At 36.0% G+C, this 21,988-nt stretch overlaps 1 protein-coding gene and 1 pseudogene across 4 annotated transcripts in view; both read right to left on the bottom strand.

Moving 5' to 3' along the window:
• ZNF800 (zinc finger protein 800) overlaps positions 1-21,988 on the bottom strand; it is a 52,485-nt gene that overhangs the window by 21,833 nt on the left and 8,664 nt on the right. For 2 of the 4 annotated variants that reach the window (XR_007479057.1, XR_007479058.1), the window contains exons 4-6: positions 10,827-10,970; positions 6,946-8,638; positions 5,628-5,717 (exon numbers count right to left, since the gene is read on the bottom strand). Coding sequence is in view for 2 of the 4 variants with exons in the window: in XM_004265481.4 (XP_004265529.1) it covers position 5,717; positions 6,946-8,638; positions 10,827-10,970 (1,838 nt within the window). In the remaining 2 variants the exon portion in view is untranslated. Of the gene's footprint in view, positions 1-3,938; positions 5,718-6,945; positions 8,639-10,826; positions 10,971-21,988 lie in introns of those variants that run through there. The other 2 variants (XM_004265481.4, XM_049714483.1) reach the window with 2 other exon arrangements.
• LOC125965319 (tubulin alpha-1A chain-like) lies at positions 14,338-21,158 on the bottom strand (annotated as a pseudogene).

Raw genomic sequence — 21,988 nt, 5'->3', positions numbered from 1 at the left:
ATGGTTAAAAAAAAACAAGATCAAGAACAGGGAGATGTACGGTTAAACCCTGTTGGTAGATAATTTAACAGTACTTGGGCCTCAAGTGAAATGTGGAGTACTGTCACTAATGCCTATTATTGGCAAGACTTTTGAAAAGTACCATTTCTTATTTCTTCATGACACATTCACCAAAGAAATTCCTGACTTAGCCCAAATAATGCTCTCCTGAAGAATCCACTCTTTCCACAACCAAATGCTTGCTTTCAAATAGTAATGCATATCTACTTTAGTTTCATAGAAATATTTGAACTATGTTACTCAGTTAGTATTTGCTCCATGTCAATACTTTACACATGACCAAAACCAAAATATTGTGTGATAGAACAGACTAAGAGAATTTTAAGACAGATGGGTTGTCCTAAGGAGTAATGATAAAAACAAAGCCTAAACAATGAATGTGCTTAAAACTACCTAATACCTTTTCAAGATAAATGAAAAACTTGAGTAGAAATGATAAACTAGTAATAGCTGCTTAGAAGAAAATTGGTGGCAAATAATAATATAGTTGGTTGTCCTCATTTCCCAGTTAAACACAAAAGCAGCAGTTAAAATCTGATGCGTAGCAATAAACTCTCTTCTAATGCACACATTTCCATTTAAACTTAACTTTACAAGGTAATAAAAAGTTGCACATTTATACTGTGAAAATGACTTATAGTAATCATATCTAACATTTATTGTAACATGACAAGGACCACCCTGTTTTACATGTATTTTTCATTTTCTCCTCAGAACAACCCTATCAGGTAAGAAATATTATTCTCATTTTATAAATGAGGTTAACTAGGATACAGAATGCTTAAGTAACTGAACTTGCCCAAGGTCACACAGGAAATAAATGGTGGATACAAAAATTTCACCAACGAATCTAGCTCCAGATCATTACACCAAACTGCCAGCAAGTAATGTAGTGACTGTACTTTGCAAATGATAAAATCTGCATATATAAGGTGCACTGATTAAGGGAACATGCTTTGTGGTCAGACTTAGTGTCAAGTCTCAATTCTATAATTTACTAGCTATGGGAACTGGAGTAAACCACTGAACTTCCCTAAGCTTCAATTTTTCTACTCTGTAAAGTGGGCATGATGAAGGAGCAGTTCTTACTCCACAGGGCTGTTGGTGGATTAGGGGCATCATGCATATAAAGGATTAGCAAAGCACTTGGTATATAGTAAGCACTCTATACATGTTAATTACTATCAACTAATACTAAGAATTCTCTTTATTATCATAAACTCTCATTTTAGTACTGGTGGCACTTTCTAAAATAAATTAAATCTATCAATATTGAGATAATAAAAGTTTAGGAAAGTAAGACCCAAAGCCTCAAAGTATATGACAGCACAATTCAGATGGAAAAGGCTACTACTTACTTCAACATCATTAGCAAACATTTATTTAGTGTCTGGATATACATGAAAACGTGCTAGGCACTAAACAGAATTATCAAGACATAGTCCCTGACCTCAAAAATACACAATCAAGCAAATTAATTCTGCTGGGTGGGCACAACAGCACAATCTCCAACTCCGGGCACTTTCTGAACCAGATGCACCTATGGTGCTCATTATGTTCCCCTCTGTTTGTGGTATGATAGTGGTGAACATATGTAGAGAAAGGAACTTCAAAATAAATAATAAACCTGACAAGTGTAGAATGATAAAGATTCAGGAAGAAATGAGCTGTTTTTCCACACTCTTACCTTCTCAAAAAAATGTTTTAGCTATCTTGGTACTAATGATCTGTTAATTAACCAGAAGAGAAAAAAGGAAAGAGCTGGAAGCTCAGAACTGAGGTCAAAGAAAAAGGGTACAGAAAACAAATTATAAGAGAGAAGGAAGGAATTTAGAAAGTTAGAAAAGCCAAAATAATTGTAGGTGACTTTAAGTGAAACACATTTTATTCTGCCATCTAACATGTGCTTTATGCCTTAGAAACCAAACAACTAACAGCCGTACTTAAGATTGCTGATCCTTACTCCTTTTCAATCTTGAGGCTTCCGCTAGCTCTTGAAGTCAGAGAAGAGAAAAAGAATAGCATAGAGTACAGAAGGATTCTGTCTAACACCACAGTCAACATCATGCTGCCCATATCTTAGAGCTCGGCCACTGATCAACTACGAGACTGTGTCTGAATCATAATCCTGATAATCTAAGGATTCCATTAGAAAAGTAAATTCTAAAACTCCTAACTAAGGAACTAGAATATTTCCAAGGGCCACTACAGGAAACCTGAAGACCTAATTTCTGAAGTTTTAGAAGCATTTCAAATCTCATTTTCAGTGGTCATGCTATTCAAAGAGATCTTTTACAACTTCACAGCAGGAAATGATATTCACTTGTGCTTCTATCTCTATACCTACTTGCCATAATACCTACTGGGAAACTCCTCTTTCTATACCTGCAGCCTCAAACCGTAGCAAAACCACAAAACTCCCCACTACTGCATCCACAGGCTCTCTAAAGCAAACTGAGTAGAACAGCCTACTGACCATAAGGCAATGTAACAAATACATATTCCTAAAAAATGTGAAGGTACTTTTCAACAATACAAGCAATCTGTGTCAACCGAAAATTTGGCTCATATATATATATATATATAAAACTAGGCTAAAAGTTAAGGATGGATAATTTATATATTGCTCAAGAATGTATACATTCAAGGTTTTCTTCTTGAAGTAGGGAGTAAAGAGGGGAAAAAGACATGAACCCCCCAAGTGGTTATTGTGCATTCAAGGTATATTTGCATGTTATAATCAACACCTGCTTAGGGAATTCCCTGGCAGTCCAGTGGCTAGAACTCCGTACTCTCACTACCGAAGGCCAGGGTTCGATCCCTGATGGGGGAACTAAAATCCCACAAGCTGGGCAGCGTGGCCATAAAAAAAAAAAAAAACCACCTGCTTAGTATCAGCCATACTTCATCCAGCTTTTGCTTGCACTATACAAACTTATGAAGTTGAAGCGCAAGCCATACCTTTTACTGTTTCTCCTCTTCCACCAAATTTAGGAATAAAAGGTATCTTCAGGAAGGAAGATGATTTGAATTCTATAGAAGAACTCTCAATTGATCAAACTGCAGCAAAAGTGGATGTAATTTGTAGCCAGAAATAGGTCTTAATATAAAATAAGGAGTTTCTGATGGTTCTTTACCTGCTTCACTACTCCCCCCAACGACAACAAAAAGTACTATAAATACTTGCTTATACAGCCTGTGTGTAGAAAAGCTTCTGGCACAAATTTCTTAGGCCTCTTCTCAAGACCCTCAAGCCTGATCCTCTGAGATGACAAACCTCAAGAGTCAAAATAAAACCAAAAAGGATGAAGACCAGAAAGGAATAGGAAGAACAAAGAATTTCTAATCACTTCTTACTTGTTCATTCTACTTAACTGGTCCTAGTTTAGTCTCTATGCTTCCCATGATCCATTAATTTGGCTATTATGATAAAATATTCTTAATCTCTCTAAGCCCTTCTAATTTAGACACGTCCTGACATAATGCTATTTTTTTCTCTATGACCCAGATGAAATATTTTTATAGTCCTTGGAACCCTTGATGCCCCCTCCTAAACTCCTGCTCTGTGGCTCTAAGTTACGACAGTGGAGACAAACTGTATGTGAAAGGTCCTGTGGAAACAGGTGAGTAAAGTAAGGGAACTGCAGCAATTGGGCTCTCCACCACCACCATCAGGATATTTCTCTTTCTTCCCTACAGTATTTAACAAGTAAAGCAGAAAGGAAAAGGCCAGCATACACAAGAGAGGCTGCAGCAAAGAGCTACCCCAAGCTTTTTAGGAATCCTCATATCTTTCCATTTGTTATAGGTACCTAAGTCTGGAAAATATCTTTGGAATATGTCTTGTGTGTAGGAATGCATAAAAGATAACACCTTGCAAAAGTCAAACATACAGGTTTAATAACGTGCAACTAATGAAGATGGTTTATAAATGAAATAACACCTACACATTTAGTTCCCTAAATATATTACACTATTAATCATTAAAGTTAGACCTATAAGTACAAGTTTTCCATATGTGGAAAAGTAAATCTGTTTTTAAATTAAAGAGAAATTATTACTCTAATTCTTAAAAATAAAACTATCAGGATAAATTTCAAGTGTAGCTGCTCATAGTCACTGAATAAATTTAAATTTGATAATAAAACATTTAAGTTTCAACCAATGCACCTTCGTTGAAGCACATTTAGCTGAAATAACTTCGAGTCTGGTTTATTTCCATCACATATAGTACATTTTTCCAACAAGAGCATGTACATTCAATATAGAACATTTCCAGCAACAGTTACAGTCTTTCTAGTTTCCTTTCACAGTATATTTTAGTGCAAAGCACTGGGAAGGGTAAATGTTTTTCTAGCTATGAAAGCATTTTATTATGACCTTGTGGATCTTCAACATTTTAAAATTTTATACAAAAAGTATATAGATGGACAGGGTCCCTCCTAAGTACAGGGATGAACCTATATAAAAACATGGTATATTCTCTGCTGTACCTTTTAAAATTATAATTTGACAAAAATTACTAAAAAATAAAATATTCCCTAAAAAGTACAAAATATTGATTACACAAAAACCTGTCCAGTATTTCATTAAAGATAGATGTACTTCTGTTTTCCCTAAAATCTTGATTACAAAAATGGACAAAAATTCATTATTTTCTAAATTTTACAGTAGGGATCAAATATTATCTAAAGTGGTCATTTAAGATTTTACTTGGGAGAGAAAAAGAATCAGGGTTTATACCCCAATCTTCCTTTTTTAGCAATATGTAAAGAAATAAACTAGTATTATAAGAAGTGGTTGTGCAGGGATTGTCTGCATCCATAAAATAGCAGTAAGCTATTTATTACCTTCATATTAACATTAGTAAATGTGGGGTCTTTTAAAAAAAAAACTGAAAAATTAAGTTGCATCTATCATTAAAGTGCTTTGTATGAAACTTAAAGAAAAATAGGGGAATGTTTAATTTTCATAAAAACCTCAGATGTTTACAAATGAAGAATGTGATGATCCATGGATGAAAATGAACCGGAAGTTTCCTATAGTATATATTTTAGAATGAAATTTTCAAACATTTAAGTGCTATAGAACAAGTTAGAAATAAATGGATGTAAAAATAATTACAAATATTTAGTAGGCTAAATATTTATAATGTGTTGAGATTTGTCTTTTGGTCCTAACATACGCTCACTAGGAAATTATATATCTGTACAATCCAATAAAAATTCTGCCAAATAAAGTGGAACAAAACTAAAATCGCTAACTTATAAAGTCTTTGATAATTAAAAATCACCAGTGGTGGTATTTTCTTCAGATTGTTGATCACTTAATCAACAAACTGCTGGAAAACAAAATTTGCAACATTTTTGTAGAAACTGTAGACCAAATGCACAGGGGTGGTTAGCTGATGGACTGTGATGACAATACAAAATGTCACAGCTACTTGAAAGTGCTGGAAGAGGCAGTGCCTTAGAAACAAGTGGTTAGATGGTTATTATTTTAGTCAGAAAACAGCAGTTACAGTCATATATTTATCAAATTTTTTTCTTTTTTTTTCCTCATAGTACCATTTGAAGATGTTTAGTGGTTCTAACACCAATTTAAAGTCTTTCCACAAAAATGAACTCCAAACCTTTTCGTACATCACTTGAAGTTATCTGAGGAGAAATGGGAATAAATGAACACTTTTGAGTTTACCAATAAAACCTTATTTTCAAAATAATACAATAGTAAATGACTTCTAAAGGATGGTTTCATCTCAAGTTTTCCACACAAATAAAAAAATGTGTGATAATCAAACCACAACATTTAACCTACTGAGCACTCAAACTAAGTATACTGCTTTAGAACCTGAATCCAAAACTAATTTAATACTAATTAAATATATTAAATGCATTAATACAAGGGACACAGGTACTGAAGGTAAACTTTAAAAATATAGAGAGACTTGCAAAAACAAGTACAGGGAGTCTACTCCTTAGTTCATATTGCATTTTAAAAATCTACATTTGTTCCAAAACCCTCTAAAAAACTAATATTTTTTTCTTTCTTCCCAATAGGAATTTTATTTTTCTTGCAACACACAACCACAGGAGAAAAAAAAAAAAAAAAAACCTCCTTAATAATATTACCTATGTTGAAATGATCACCAAAACTTTATTTAAACAAAAAGGTAAAAATAAGAGGATCAGGGACCTAAACAATCACTTTTTCCAAAGGTAAAAACTAAAAAACAGGAACTAACACATACTCCCAAGGAGAAGGAAAAATAAACCCAAACTTTTGTTTATCGTTTCCCCCTTTGCCTGGAAGCACTATGTTAAACGTAAATAATAAATGCTAATTGTTCTAAATTCAATTTGGGGATTGTTTTTTCTGAGTGCAGCACTTTATTTAGCCGTCACAGATTAATTTAACAATAATTACAGTGCCTCAAAAGACTTTTTTCCTATAATTATTGCCTTCACAAATTCATTCTAATATACTTAACTTCCTACAATGTATTAATTAGTAGACTAAGTCACTGAATCAAATTAAACCTGTGCAAAGTTAGTTAAACAGAAGACTTCTATTGTAAACATAAGCCAATATAAATGTATATATTTTACAACATTGAGAGGAAATCACTGACCCTGTGCCATCTACCTATAACTATATTGCATTGTCCTGTGGAAGATAAGTTCTGAAGTTAACTTTTGTTCCCAAGCCACTGGAATAAAGGTCACTGAAGAGGTAAATGCGATATGCACATTACTCTTGCAGTTCCCACTGCCGTAAGATATATGGAAGCAAATGTGTTAAAATGGAACCAGCTATAAATTATGGTCAAATGATTTTTTTAGTTCGATGGGGGGAAAAAAGCAAAACTCTGTAACTGTTCCTCACCAGACAAGAGCCTTAGATCTTGTACTTCGGCCTTTGGTTTTGTTTCCTTCAGGTGAATTGGAAGCATTTGCCTTATGAGTTTTCTTATGATGTTCAAGATAAGTCTTTTTGGCAAATGCCTTTCCACATTTATTGCATCTGTGAAGAGAAAAGTTTTTTGTGACTTTTACTTCAATACCAACATCAGCTACTTCATACTTTTTACTAGGAGAGTTAGAAGTGCCATCGTGTTTTGAATCACTATGTTTTGCTTCGTCTCTTGAAGGGCCTCTTTTTGCCACTTTATTTAGAACAAAATCAATGGGCTTTTTTATAGCTCTGATCTCTAAACTGGCTGTTATTTTCCCAAGATAACGGGATGACTTTTTATGAACCACAGTTATATGTCGTATCACATCGCGCTTCCGACGAGTTTCATAAGTGCAAAGAGGACACTTGTAGAATTTAACATAAATGTTATTCCCATCTGTGTGCAATTCAATATGTTTAGTCAAGTTCTGTTTGGAAGTAAACTGACGTTTACAAAGTTTACAGTAAAGTTGCTTAAAGTCAAAGCCAGCTGAAAGTTTTGGCTTCCTGGTTTTTTGCTGGCCACCTGCAGCAGACGGACTAGTTGATTTAGGGCTTTCAGAGTCTTGTTTAACTTTATTTTTCTGTGCTGCCGGTGCGTTCTTTTTTTCATTTGAATGATTTGTTCCCTTTAATTCATTCTGTGGAGAATGGATAATGGAAGGGGGTGAAGATTCTACAGAATCTGCTGGTTCAACTTTAACTTTTATTTCTGAACTGTTGGCAGTATTATTGGGGCCTTTCTCTCTTTTAGAGTTTGTTCCAGAAAGAGTTATCTTGTGGACAATTTGCATATGTCTTTTAAGCATTATTTGTGAACTATATTTCCTCTTGCAAAGGAGGCATTTGCATGCAGTTAAATTGTATTCAGCCTTTGAAGACGACTTTTGTTTTCGAGCCTTAAAAGATTTTTTAGGAGAAACAGAATCCAGGAACAAAGGTTGCCCAGGCTTTGTTGCTATATCAGGAGTAATTGAATCCCTCCTTAGTCCTCTATGAACTTCATCAAAATGCCTCCTTACATTCGCTTTTGTAGCAAATGATTTACAACATACTGGACAACTCCTACTTAATGGAACTAGAACATTCTTACTGCGTCCTTTAGAGGACTGGTTTGGATTCTTTCGTGTTTCAATGTACTTTTTTAGTTCTTCCATTTTTTTCTTGTGTACTTTTCGAATGTGACGACGAACACCTCGTCTGGAATTGAATTCTTTTCTACAAAGACAACATATCAACTGGTGACCAAAATCAGAATTGTCAGAAGTTTCCAAGTCAGCCTGTGATTCCTGCAGTTGTTCATCAGATGCAGGTGCAACTTCATCTGCAACAATTTCAACAGGAGGGGGCTCTACAGTTTCCACCTCTGTGTCTGTAACTGGAACTGTCTTAGACTGTTCAGTGCTAGTTTCCTGTATTTGAACTTCAGGCTGTTCAGGAGTACTGCTTGACTCTGTGACTTCAGTAGGATTATCAGTCCTTGAAATATATTGAAAAACTGCATTCTGATTCGTTTCTATGGGTTCTAGCTTAATAATGTATTCTCGCTTGTCCACACTTGGATATATGGCTTCTAGGAGATCACTTATGGCTTGGCTTTGTTTATCATTTACATCAGGAAGGTCTGTTAAGGAAAAAACAACATTTTAATCTGAAATAATTAGCCTGCTCTAGCCCTCTAATATTTTTAAATGTATTATGAACCTCTATTTTAAAATTTATTATATTACTGGTTTGCATTTATTTTTACAAGAGCATTATCTACTTCTCAGTATTTTATGAGTATAAAAACAAGTATTAATTAAATTAAAATTTGCTTTAATTTACAATCTCATCATGGTACACAAATGTTAAGGAATAGATGCAATCTGAAGAGTTACTTCTAATAAGGGCCCTTAATATAAAATATTTAAGCACATGGGTACAATAAACAATAAAAATAGTATTTCATATTTTTAGGCTAGCAAAGGCAAATCAAAGTTCTCATAACCCAAGATGGATAAAACACCATGAAGAATGTTACTACATATAAAAATAATTATTTTTTTAGAAAATATAACAGCATTCCTATTAACTTAATCCATAATAAATAATCTCATCTAATTGTATAGGGACATTTGAACATCTTATGGAAAATGAAGACGATTTATAGGAAAATACATAAACATGAATGACAGGATGTATAGAAGTGTTTGCTAAATTCAGTCCTATTACATGTCTTCTTAACATGGCAACCTATTAAAACAAATGATTAAAAACTACAGATTAACTCCAAAAACAGAGCTAGTTTTATTTATCTGTGCAATAATTACACCATCTGTAGGCAACCTAATATTCCTATTGTAACAGAGCTGTCTAACACTGGTTATGTTTCTACCTAAAATGTTAAAATCTAGCTACAAGTATAGCATCAAATCTGGTATCTAATTATAAATCAAGAAATGACTCATCATAGCTCTTCTAGTCTACTAATCTTTCTTTTTTAAAATGGATAAAGTGGTATCTATAAGAAGAATTATACTTTCACAGAAGTATTTCTAGAATAAGTATTGCAGTGCACAATAATACAGCAAATCCATTTATCTATTTCCCTCTAAAATTCAACTAAACTTTATTTCACACCAAAAAGTAACAAAGAATGACTACCAGAAAATTAAATTCCTACTAGTTCTTTAATTAAAAGGTTAGATTTGAAACTAATCTCTATAGACTACCTTTTCATTTATATTTCAAGGATAAAAAGAAGTGTAATAAGATTTAACAGTGGTAGGGAAAGTTTCCAGACAAATATGAAATTTCTGTTTCATCTATGTCCCTATAATACACTTTAAATCAGCTTCATGCTAATAATTAAAGCAGTACTTTCGATATTTGGAGCTCTGCATTCCATTTCCATCCCAAAAAGGTTAAGTGGAAAAATGCACAAAATCCATAATGCAACTGTAATATCAAGCTAACAAAATAAATTCTATATTTTGTAAGTCCACAAGAGTTAAATCCCTGAACAAGAAATAATGAAAGTAACCTATTACTTATTAAAATATTTTAAGGAATTTACATTATTCTTTAAAGCAAGAAAATAATACCATTATATATACTGCAACTTAATCATACAGAGAAGAGACAATATGCTTAATTCAACAAACATTTGGTTCCACAAAGACTTTGTTAGGCTACTACCTGCCTTTACCACATAAAGCTATTTCAGATCTCAGGTTAGCCCATAACACAATCTAATTTCTGATAAAATGACTTATCTAATAAACTTCACTGAGAATAAAACTGATCTTCAAATCAAGACCCAGAAAACACTAGAAAGATCAACAAGTATTTTTTAATGCTCTCTACAATTACCAAAAAAATCAACTCATTTACTCATTCTTTGCTCTATTTCCAACTTTCTCACTTACTTAAGGAGAATCTAAGTAAATGATGAGTCATATCTGGTAACAAGTTTTTAAGAAGTAAGGAGGAAAAATACCAACACCCTCATCAAGCATTAATATTTTAAATTACAAAAATCCTGGATATAAACTGTATAGTCCATATAAACATTCAAATATATCCAATACTTTAATACAAATATACTCAAAAATCTAACCTCATATATTTTTAGCAAAATCCAAATGAAAAACACTGATATTAAAATATCTATTTAAGAAACTGAATATAACATTGAGTCAAGTATTTTACCTTATTCTCTATCAATATATTATCTGTAACTAGACATCGATACTATTTTAACATAAATGTATAGCGTAGTATAAGAATACATAGCAAAATGCATAATTGAATATATGAATAAAACTTACTGTCATCCATCTGGAGACTTGGTGGGCAGTAGAATTTTTTATGGGTAATTAAATTTGGTAATCCTCTGAAGAGACTGCGGCATAATTTACATTCAAAAATAGTGTCCACATCTTTTAATAAAATATGCTTAAGTTGTTTAGTTCCTGAAGGAAAAAAGAAAAGAAAACTTAACACAAAAGGTAACTTTAACATGCAGTTTTAAACTGGGCAACCACTGTTGACAATCCAAAGGTGCAGTTTTACTCTTTAAAAACAAAATACGGGCATTGCCAATGTCTACCATACTATACTCAGAACTAAGTTATAAACTAAGTTTTAAGCAAAATTCTACTATCATTTGGATATTAGGACAGCTGAAATTGATGGTCTTTTTCTAATTCAGCAGCCAATCAATTCCTGGGCTATCTTAACAGTGGTTCCAACATCTGGTTGATCATCACAATGACCGAGGAATAAAGATGTACATGACCCACTCCTGGAGATTCTGATTCAACAGACCTGGAGTGTGAACAGAAGAATTAAATGCCACCCCAACCCAAGTTTTTGGCTGGTTCTTCCAGCTCTCTTTCACATTAGGAAGTAAACATGAGTAATACACTTTCCCCGATTCCTTAAAGAAGGTCAAAACTGTGTCACAGGATTGTCTGTGACTTTCTTTTTAAATTCAGCTTAAATTACTTCGGGTTCTGGGCCAACGTGGGATTATGGCCATTCAGTGAGAGTAAAGAATCCTTGTCCACGGTTTTGAATTTTGGTTAGGTCTCTTAATACCACTAGAAATTTATTCAAAGACTTTCTCCCTCAAAAACTCACCCTAATTGCAATAAATTAAATATTGATATAATTACTACTTTAAAGCCCGTCTTTTCCACTAGATTATAAATTCCAAGGCAGCCAAGATCAAGCCTGCCTTATTTACAGCTAAAAAGTGTTCAGCTCTAATAATGCTCAATAAATATTCGTTGAAGAATTGCCACCGATCTATGGAATCTAAGCATTATTATGATGGAAGATCAAAAGGCAGAGAAAAAATAAACAGCAACAAGCACTCTTTAAATCTTCAAAATAAAACACAAATAGAAGATCTTCTGTCACTACTTCCTACAGGTCTTTGACGCAGGTAAATTGACAAAAGTGATCTGCAGTGTTCACTAATTAAGGAGCCTTTGGTTTCCTCAAAAAATGATAATAATATTGACTTAAATTAAAGAAGGGAGGGCTTCCCTGGTGGCACAGTGGTTGGGAGTCCGCCTGATGATGCAGGTGATACGGGTTCGTGCCCCGGTCCGGGAGGATCCCACGTGCTGCGGAGCAGCTGGGCCCGTGAGCCATGGCTGCTGGGCCTGCACGTCCGGAGCCTGTGCTCCGCAATGGGAGAGGCCGCGGTGGTGGGGGGCCCGAGTACCACAAAAAAAAAAAAAAAAAAAAAGGAGGGGACAAAAAAGCGTCCTGAAAAATACTTAAGACTATCTAGGTGCACAGTGTTCCATCATTCAACAAGCACGTGACTATTAAGCTCCAAGACTACTACAGAATAAACACCATCTCAGTAGCATAATTAATACTGTAGGATCCATAAAGGTTAAGCATTTCTGATTCAATCTTTTGCAATCTGTTTATATTTAATTATTGTATTAATCATCATGTTGCATTTTATCATTTTGAAGACAAGCCAGCCCTCAAATTTCTACTGCAACAAGATTACCACATTATCAGAACTTTACGAAGTCTTCAGAGATTCCAATTTTGATTATCACCTAGTCGTGTGACCTTAAAGGGCTATATAATCTTTGCACCTTGGTTTATTCATCTTTTAAAACAAACAAACCAAACCTATCTTGGAGAGTTATGAAAGAAAATATGAACCTAAATTCTAGAAGAACTAAATTATAAATCCAGGTTTCTACTGAGAAAAAATAAATATATATATATATATAAAATAACTTCATATATATAAAATAACTTCCACTATTTCCCAATCCAACTCAAGGTATAATTTGGTCCACTAGACCATACTACTGCAAAATCAGAAAACACACATTTTTAAAGATTCAGAGGATAGCTTGGGTATTACTTTGTATAAAAGTAAGTTCACACTCACACACACACGCACACACTTCTCTAGTTTATTTCACATTACAAAATATATTGGCAATAAAGTGCTAATATATTTAGTTCATAGTTAACCTCATAAGTCACTGACAAACTATGAGAGGTAGGCTGATGATAAAAAAAACACTTTAGATAAACCTCTCCAATTGATCTACATATAGTTCTCGGTAAGTGTAGGTGGGTGTGTTACCAGACGGAAGAAAACATGGGAAAATTCTGCACTTTAATTATAAATTAAAAGACCAGCTAGACCCATACTACAAATTCAATTCTGCCTCTAAAGGTAGTTAAAAAGGATTGAAGAGGGACACAGAAATAATCTGAACTAGGATTAGCTTAAGAATTCTACTGAAGATATAACTAGAACGTACAACATAAAGTTATTTGTAAAAACGTAAAACTGCATCTCGAAATCAGGTTCTCTCAATCAACCATAAAAAAACAAAAACAGTATCAATTTCTTCTTTAGTCCCAGTTACACAGTTATATTCAGTAGAGAGTATATATTTATTCCCAGTAAGCATCCCCCCCCAAAAAAAAAATGAGTTGGGGCTAACCTTGACTCATCAATCTTTTTTTTTTTTAACATCTTTATTGGAGTATAACTGCTTTACAATGGTGTGTTAGTTTCTGCGGTATAACAAAGTGAATCAGCTATACATAAACATATATCCCCATATCTCCTCCTCTTGCATCTCCCTCCCCCCACCCTATCCCACCCCCTAGGTGGACACAAAGCACGGAGCTGATCTCCCTGTGCTATGCGGCTGCTTCCCATTAGCTATCTATTTTACATTTGGTAGTGTATATATGTTCATGCCACTCTCTCATTTTGTCTCAGCTTACCCTTCCCCCTCCTCATGTCCTCAAGGCCATTCTCTACTTCTGCGTTTTTATTCCTGTCCGGGCCTAGGTTCTTCAGAACCATTTTTTTTTTAGATTCCATATATATGTGTTAGCATACAGTATTTGTTTTCCACTTTCTGACTTACTTCACTCTGTGTGACAGTCTCTAGGTCCATCCACCTCATTACAAATAACTCAATTTCATTTCTTTTTATGGCTGAGTAATATTTCATGTATATATGTGGCACATCTTCTTTATCCATTCATCTGTCGATGGACACTTAGGTTGCTTCCATGTCCTGGCTATTGTAAATAGAGCTGCAATGAACATTGTGGTACATGACTCTTTTTGAATTATGGTTTTCTCAGCGTATATGCCCAGTAGTGGCATTACTGGGTCGTATGGTAGTTCTATTTTTAGTCTCTTAAGGAAACTCCACACTGTTCTCCATAGTGGCTGTATCAATTTACATTCCCACCAACAGTGCGAGAGGGTTCCCTTTTCTCCACACCCTCTCCAGCATTTATTGTTTGTAGATTTTTTGACGGTGTGAGGTGATACCTCATTGTAGTTTTGATTTGCATTTCTCTAATGATTAGTGATGATGAGCATCCTTTCATGTGTTTGTTGGCAATCTGTATATTTTCTTTGGAGAAATGTCTATTTAGATCTTCTGCCCATTTTTGGATTGGGCTGTTTTTTGATATTGAGCTGCATGAGCTGCCTGTATATTTTGGAGATTAATCCTTTGTCAGTTGCTTCATTTGCAAATATTTTCTCCCATTCTGAGGGTTGTCTTTTTGCCTTGTTTATGGTTTCCTTTGCTGTGCAAAAGCTTTTAAATTTCATTAGGTCCCATTTGTTTATTTTTCATTTCTCTAGGAGGTGGGTCAAAAAGGATCTTGCTGTGATTTATGTCATAGAGTGTTCTGCCTATGTTTTCCTCTAAGAGTTTTATAGTGTCTGGCCTTACATTTAGGTCTTTAATCCATTTTGAGTTTATTTTTGTGTATGGTGTTAGGGAGTGTTCTAATGTCATTCTTTTAAATGTAGCTGTCCAGTCTTCCCAGCACCACTTATTGAAGAGGCTGTCTTTTCTCCATTGTATATTCTTGCCTCCTTTATCAAAGATAAGGTGACCATATGTGAGTGGGTTTATCTCTGGGCTTTCTATCCTGTTCCATTGATCTATCTTTCTGTTTCTGTGCCAGTACCATACTGTCTTGATTACTGTAGCTTTGTAGTATAGTCTGAAGTCAGGGAGCCTGATTCCTGCAGCTCTGTTTTTCTTTCTCAAGATTGCTTTGGTTATTCGGGGTCTTTTGTGTTTCTATACAAATTGTGAAATTTTTGTTCTAGTTCTGTGAAAAATGCCATTGGTAGTTTCATAGGGATTGCATTGAATCTGTAGATTGCTTTGGGTAGTATAGGCATTTTCACAATGTTGATTTTTCCAATCCAAGAACATGGTATATCTCTCCGTCTGTTTGTATCATCTTTAATTTCTTCCATCAGTGTCGTATAGTTTTCTGCATACAGGTCTTTTGTCTCCTTAGGGAGGTTTATTCCTAGGTATTTTATTCTTCTTGTTGCAATGGTAAATGGGAGTGTTTCCTTAATTTATCTTTCAGATTTTTCATCATTAGTGTATAGGAATGCAAGAGATTTCTGGGCATTAATTTTATATCCTACTTTACCAAATTTTATAGCTAAATTACCAAATTCACTGATTAGCTCTAGTAGTTTTCTGGTAGCATCTTTGGGATTCTCTATGTATAGTATCATGTCATCTGCAAACAGTGATAGTTTTACTTCTTTTCTGACTTGGATTGCTTTTATTTCTTTTTCTTCTCTGATTGCTGTGGCTAGGACTTCCAAAACTGTGTTGAATAATAGTGGTGAGAGTGGGCAACCTTGTCTTGTTCCTGATCTTAGTGGAAATGGTTTCAGTTTTTCACCACTGAGAACAATGTTGGCTATGGGTTTGTCATATATGGCCTTTATTATGTTGAGGTAAGTTCCCTCTATGCCTACTTTCTGGAGAGTTTTTATCATAAATGGGTGTTGAATTTTGTTGAAAGCTTTCTCTGCATCTATTAAGATGATCATATGGTTTTCCTCCTTCAATTTGTTAATATGGTGTATCACATTGATTGACTTGCATGTATCGAAGAATCCTTGCATCCCTGGAATAAACTCCACTTGATCATGGTTTACGATACTTTTAATGTGCTGTTGGATTCTGTTTGCTAGTATTTTGTTGAGGATTTTTGTATCTATGTTCATCAGTGATATTGGTCTGTTGTTTTGGTTTTTTTGTGACATCTTTGTCTGGTTTTGGTATCAGGGTGATGGTGACCTCGTAGAATGAGTTTGGGAGTGTTCCTCCCTCTGCTATATTTTGGAAGAGTTTGAGAAGGATAGGTGTTAGTTCTTCTCTAAATGTTTGAACAAATCAACTGGTCAGACCACAACTTTTCAATGTTTAAAGCAGAGTAAGCTTCCCTGTAAAAGCAGCACCTTTGTGACATTTTAACTTTAGTACTCCTCTCCTTTTTCCTCTCCCTCTCCTTCAACAGAACCCACACCAACCTCCTCATAATCCTTCCCAAGGGCAGTCATGTCCTCACGGGCCTCAGAAAACTCTCCTTCCTCCATGCCCTCACCCACGTACCAGTGAACAAAGGCACACTTGCCATACATCAGGTCAAACTTGTGGTCCAGGTGAGCCCAGGCCTCAGTGATGGCTGTGGTATTGCTCAGCATGCACATAGCTCGCTGTACTTTGGCCAGGTCTCCACCAGGTACCATAGTGGAAGGCTGGTAATTAATGCCAACTTTGAAGCCAGTGGGGCACCAGTCCACAAACTGGATGGTATGCTTGGTCTTGATGGTGGCAATGGCAGCACTGACATCTTTGGGAACCATGTCCCACCATGGTACAACAGGCAGCAAGCCATGTATTTACCATGGAGAGGGTCGCATTTCACCATCTGGTTGGCTGGCTCAAGGCAAGCATTGGTGATGTGTGCTACAGAAAGCTGTTCATGGTAGGCTTTCTCAGCAGAGGTGACAGGGGCATATGTGGCCAGAGGGAAGTGGATATGGGGATAGGGTACCAGGTTGGTCTGGAATTCTGTCAGATCAACATTCAGGGCTCCACACTATTTGACCTATCAACCTATTCAGGTTAGTATAGGTTGGGCACTCAACATCAAGGTTTCTACAACAGATGATAGATGGCCTCACTGTCTACCGTGAAGGCACAATCAGAGTGCTCCAGGGTGGTGTGGGTGGTGAGGATGGAATTATAGGGTTCAACTACAGCTGTGGAAACCTGAGGGGCTGGGTAAATGGAGAACTCCAGCTTGGACTTCTTGCCATAATTGACAGACAGATGCTCCATCAGCAGGGAGGTGAACCCAGAACCAGTTCACCCACCAAAGCTGTGGAAAACCAAGAAGCCCTGAAGACTTGTGCACTGGTCAGCCGGTTTCTGAATTGGGTCTAAGACGAGGTCAATGATCTCCTTGCCAATGGTGTAGTGACCTCAGGTATAGTTATTGGCAGCATCTTCCTTGCCTGTGATGAGCTGCTCAGGGTGGAAGAGCTGGTGGTAGGTGCCAATGCAAACTTCATCAATGACCGTGGGTTCCAGGTCTACAAACACTGCCCTGGGCACATGATTGCCAGTGCCTGTCTCACTGAAGAAGGTGTTAAAGGAGTCATCTCCTCCCCCAATCGTCTTGTCACTTGGCATCTGGCCATCGGGCTGGATGCCGTGTTCCAGGTAGCAGAGCTCCCAGCAAACACTGCCGATCTGGACACCAGCCTGGACGACATGGATGGAGATGATAGCTGCTGTTTTGTGGCTGCCAAGCAGATGGCAGACAGGAGGAGGAGAGGCTGTTGCTTCTTACAGCGCGACTCTTAGGCGGTCGATGTAAGAGAAACTGCCTGACTTATCAATCACAAATGCTCCACCACCCTCACGTCACCTATGCACACACACACATACAAACACAGTTGTTTTGATCCAGGCATACCAAAATTCTTTCAGGTCCTTGGATTCACCAAATTCTCTCTCACTTACTTTTCAGGCCTTCACCTATGTTTTTTTTCTCTCTGCCTATAACATTCTCTCATTTCCCTGGTCTGGCTCACTTCTAGCAATCCTTCAGATTCCAGGTTAGATGTCATTTCCTCCAGGAAGCCTTCTCGGACTCCTCCTGTTTTTTGTTAAGAATTCTTCCCCTCGGGCTTCCCTGGTGGCACAGTGGTTGAGAGTCCGCCTGCCGATGCAGGGGACACGGATTTGTGCCCCGGTCCAGGAAGATGCTACATGCCGCGGAGCGGCTGGGCCCGTGAGCCATGGCCACTAAGCCTGCGCGTCCGGAGCCTGTGCTCCGCAAAACGGGAGCGGCCGCAACAGTGAGAGGCCCGCGTACCGCAAAAAAAAAAAAAAAAAAAAAAAATTCTTCTCCTATATTCCCCAGAGCACCCTATACATCTATACTACATAACCCCGCTATCTTGTAATTAGTTACTTTTCTGTATCCCCATTAAACTGGAGGCTTTAAGAAGACAGAGAAGATATCTTTGATGCTCACCACTGTACTCCCAGCTTTCAGGACCAGGCCTGATGGGCATTTGTTAAATGACATACTGAAGAGCCTTCTCTATGTTTCAGAAAACTTCCCTATAAGTAAGATTTCTATTAAGTCTATGTAAAGTTGACCAGAAAGTCAAAAAAGGGACCTGAATGATTTTCCAATTCTGCTTACATACTTTCCAAATGAGAAAAATAAGATGTGCCCTCATTTCATAAATACAGGCAAAAGTTATTCCCTAAGTTAGTTTCAGTTACCATTTAAGGTTTTGTTGGTTTCCCAAGGGGACATAACTGCTTTATTCTAATCAGCTACCTTTTTCTGATTGCTTTGCTCACTGACAATTAGACACAGCAACCAACTGTGCCTCTGTCAACAGTTAAAACTTTCTATAACCTGAAACACGAGACAAGACAGCAGCAAAAGTTCATCTAGACAGCCACAAAAGTTCTTCCACAACTCCTAACCCTGAGAGAGAGAGAGAGCCATGCTGCCTTACCCCTAATTATTTTTTCCTATATTTAACTCTTTTTCTTGCCTTAGGTTTTTAAATTATCTTAGAAGTCACTACATACTGCTTACATACTGCTTACATAGATCATCAATCAGTATCTTTCAAAAAACCAGCCCTCCAAAGGGAAAGCTTTTGATGCCTAGAAATTAACTAATTAATGAATATTTCAGATTATCACGCATAATGGATGCTCAATAAAATTTAGTTAAACCTCATCAAGGGTTTCTCCTGTGCTATCAATTAATGCCAAACACATTGTATACACTGATAAAAATGTTTAAAAAATTATTTTCAAAAGGAATCAATATTCAATTTTACATTAGGTTCGGTGGCAGTCAGTTGACATGACATAATATTAATTCTAACTCTTCAGTGCTAGACAAAGATAAACTTTCCTTTTCTCCCTTAATATACTGATATGTTGATCAATGATAAGTTGCAGCAATAATGATTTTTAAATAGTATACTGCATGATTTATTGCTGACTCACACATGAGCTCAGTTTCTTTAGGATGACTGTTTAACCACAATATCATCCCAACACTGCAAGCAAATCTGTAACTCGTGTCATACCTCCTGAGTTCCAAGACCAGTACAAAGGGAATTTCGTACTGATCATCCTTAACATAAGAAAACTTAGGAAAATTGAAATTGTTATCTTAAAACCACCACCTACAAAGGTTGGTTAAAAAAAAAATTACTAAATTATGGAACACTGCCACATACTACAATAAATTTATAAGTAGAATAAAATGATTTTAGTGCCTACTTGGTGACTCTTTCGTTTAGTCTTACACACATTTATTGAACACCTATTAAATACCAGGTACAATGTTATTCACTGAAGACATGAGAAGTGAAGGATATGATCTGCACCCTTGAGAAATTCCCTAATATAAACGGCTGCTCTCCTAGGAACACAGCCCCAAATGAAATGCTTTGAAGATGAATGTAAGAACAATAAAACAAATCTACATTTTTCTTATTCATCCCCAAAATATGCACTCTGATTTAAAACTTCCTACAGTTGCTATGTATCAACCAAAAAAAACCCCAAAAAAATCCATCACATAATATGGCACTATCTTATGTATCTCTGATAAATCACACTTCCAGGACAGAGGCATCACCATCCAGTCATAGCTTACACTAACTCCAAGAAATGTTGCTTTAAGCAATCAAAAATAAACAAAAACTCTTCTAAGAAAGTAAATGACCAAACTTAAATTTAATTAATGACAATAGCAAACATCACACAAAGCCAATTCTCATTTTTCACTGCAATTTATTCCTCCCTAAGATTCAAAAAAGATCCTACTTGCAAATAGTAGTAATGTGTTCTATAGGTAGAATCTTTTTTCTATAATACAGTTGACCCTTGAACAAACACAGGGGTTAGGGATGCCAACACTCTGCACAGTCAAAAATCTGCATATAACCTACAGTCCTCCTTATACTCCCTTCCTCCATATCCTCACTTCTGCATCCTTGGATTCAATCAATCAAGGATCGTCTGATACTGTAATATTTACTATTGAAAAACTCCGCAAAAAATAGACCTGCGCAGTTCACACCCATGGTGAATGTTCAAGAATCAACAGTATAATATTGTAAAAAGAGATAATATATATTTCAAGAATTCAAAAAAAGATGTCAACTTCATATTAAAGACCAGTTATGAATACTGGACAATTTCCCATTTTTCTGCTTCTAACCTTAGGGCATTCCACAGCTCCTTTGCCTCTACCAGAAGACTAAGCGACTAAGAAAGAATATTAAGCTCAATTAATCAATTATTTATAAATACCTCATGGAAGTACACCTTTTTTGTTATTTAAAATTTTGTTTCCATTTGGGGAGAGAGGTTGGGAAAAGAAGGAAGCTAAAATAAAAGTTAATAGAGGGAGGGTTGGATTGGGAGTTTGGGACTAGCAGATACAAACTAATATATAGAGGACAGATAAACAACAAGATCCTATTGTATAGCACAGGGAACTATATTCAGTATCTGGTAATAAATTAAAATGGAAAAGAATATGAAAAAGAATTAATATATACATATAACTGAATCACTTTGCTGTACACCAGAAACTAACACAACATTGTAAATCAACTATTTCTTTAAAAAAGTTAATAGATACGAGGGAAATTTGAAGACGAAAAGTCACAGACATGATCCTGGAAGGACTGACACAACTAAGGAAAGGCTCGAGCAAAGGGCAGGGCACAGTCAAGGTAGTACCTGAAGCCAGGATTCAACCATCAGGGATTTCAGAGTAGAAAATCTGCAAGTAGGGGCAAAACAGGCAGCCTTCTAAAAAAAATGAGGTATCTATCTATGGACAGATGTCAAACAACAGTGGAAAGTACTGTTAAAAAACCAAAGATACCTAACTATGCAGAGTCAGCTACTCCTTGTATTAGGAAGAAAGTGAGGAATATATGCTCATATGTGTGTAGAAGGTCTCTAGAAGAAGACATAAACCATGTAGCCGTGCTGTCTGAACAAAGACACTTACTTTTGTATTTCTGTATACCCTTTTATACCTCTTTATTATTTTTTTAAACAACTTATTCCAAAAAGAAAAGTCTATTCAGATTACAAGTTAAGCAGATAGAAATAGAGAGAGATTAGAGGTTAAGAAGTATTTGTAATTTAAAGCCAGGAAAACAGTCCAAAGCAAAAGCTGAAGTGTGAAGCAAAGAAAATGAGTCAAAACTGGTCAAGCAGTCAGTACAGCACACATGGGGTTGGTGGACCTAAAAAATGAGTCAACTCCTTCCTCAGCCTTTTACGAACTTCCAGCTTGGGTAGGAATTAATACCAGGTCAAAGAGAGCCCAGTTTAGGCAGGAGACCATGAATCCTTTAAGCAAAGCTGATACTGGAGCTGAAGACAACTATCTTGAGCTTGAAGACAAAGGCAGATATCCTAACACATTACTACTGCCCAACCTGGTTTAGCCTGTGAAGGTTAACAAGAGCAAAAGCATAGACTTCAAAGTTCTGTCTTCAAATACCTGTCAGAAACAAAACACCACCAAGATTGTTCTTTAAATGCAATGTGTGTGACCCAGC

Source organism: Orcinus orca, chromosome 9, assembly GCF_937001465.1.
Source record: "Orcinus orca chromosome 9, mOrcOrc1.1, whole genome shotgun sequence".
NCBI lineage: Eukaryota > Metazoa > Chordata > Mammalia > Artiodactyla > Delphinidae > Orcinus > Orcinus orca.
The sequence above is the reverse complement of the archived record's forward strand: the minus strand, read 5'-3'. Positions and strand labels throughout refer to the sequence as shown.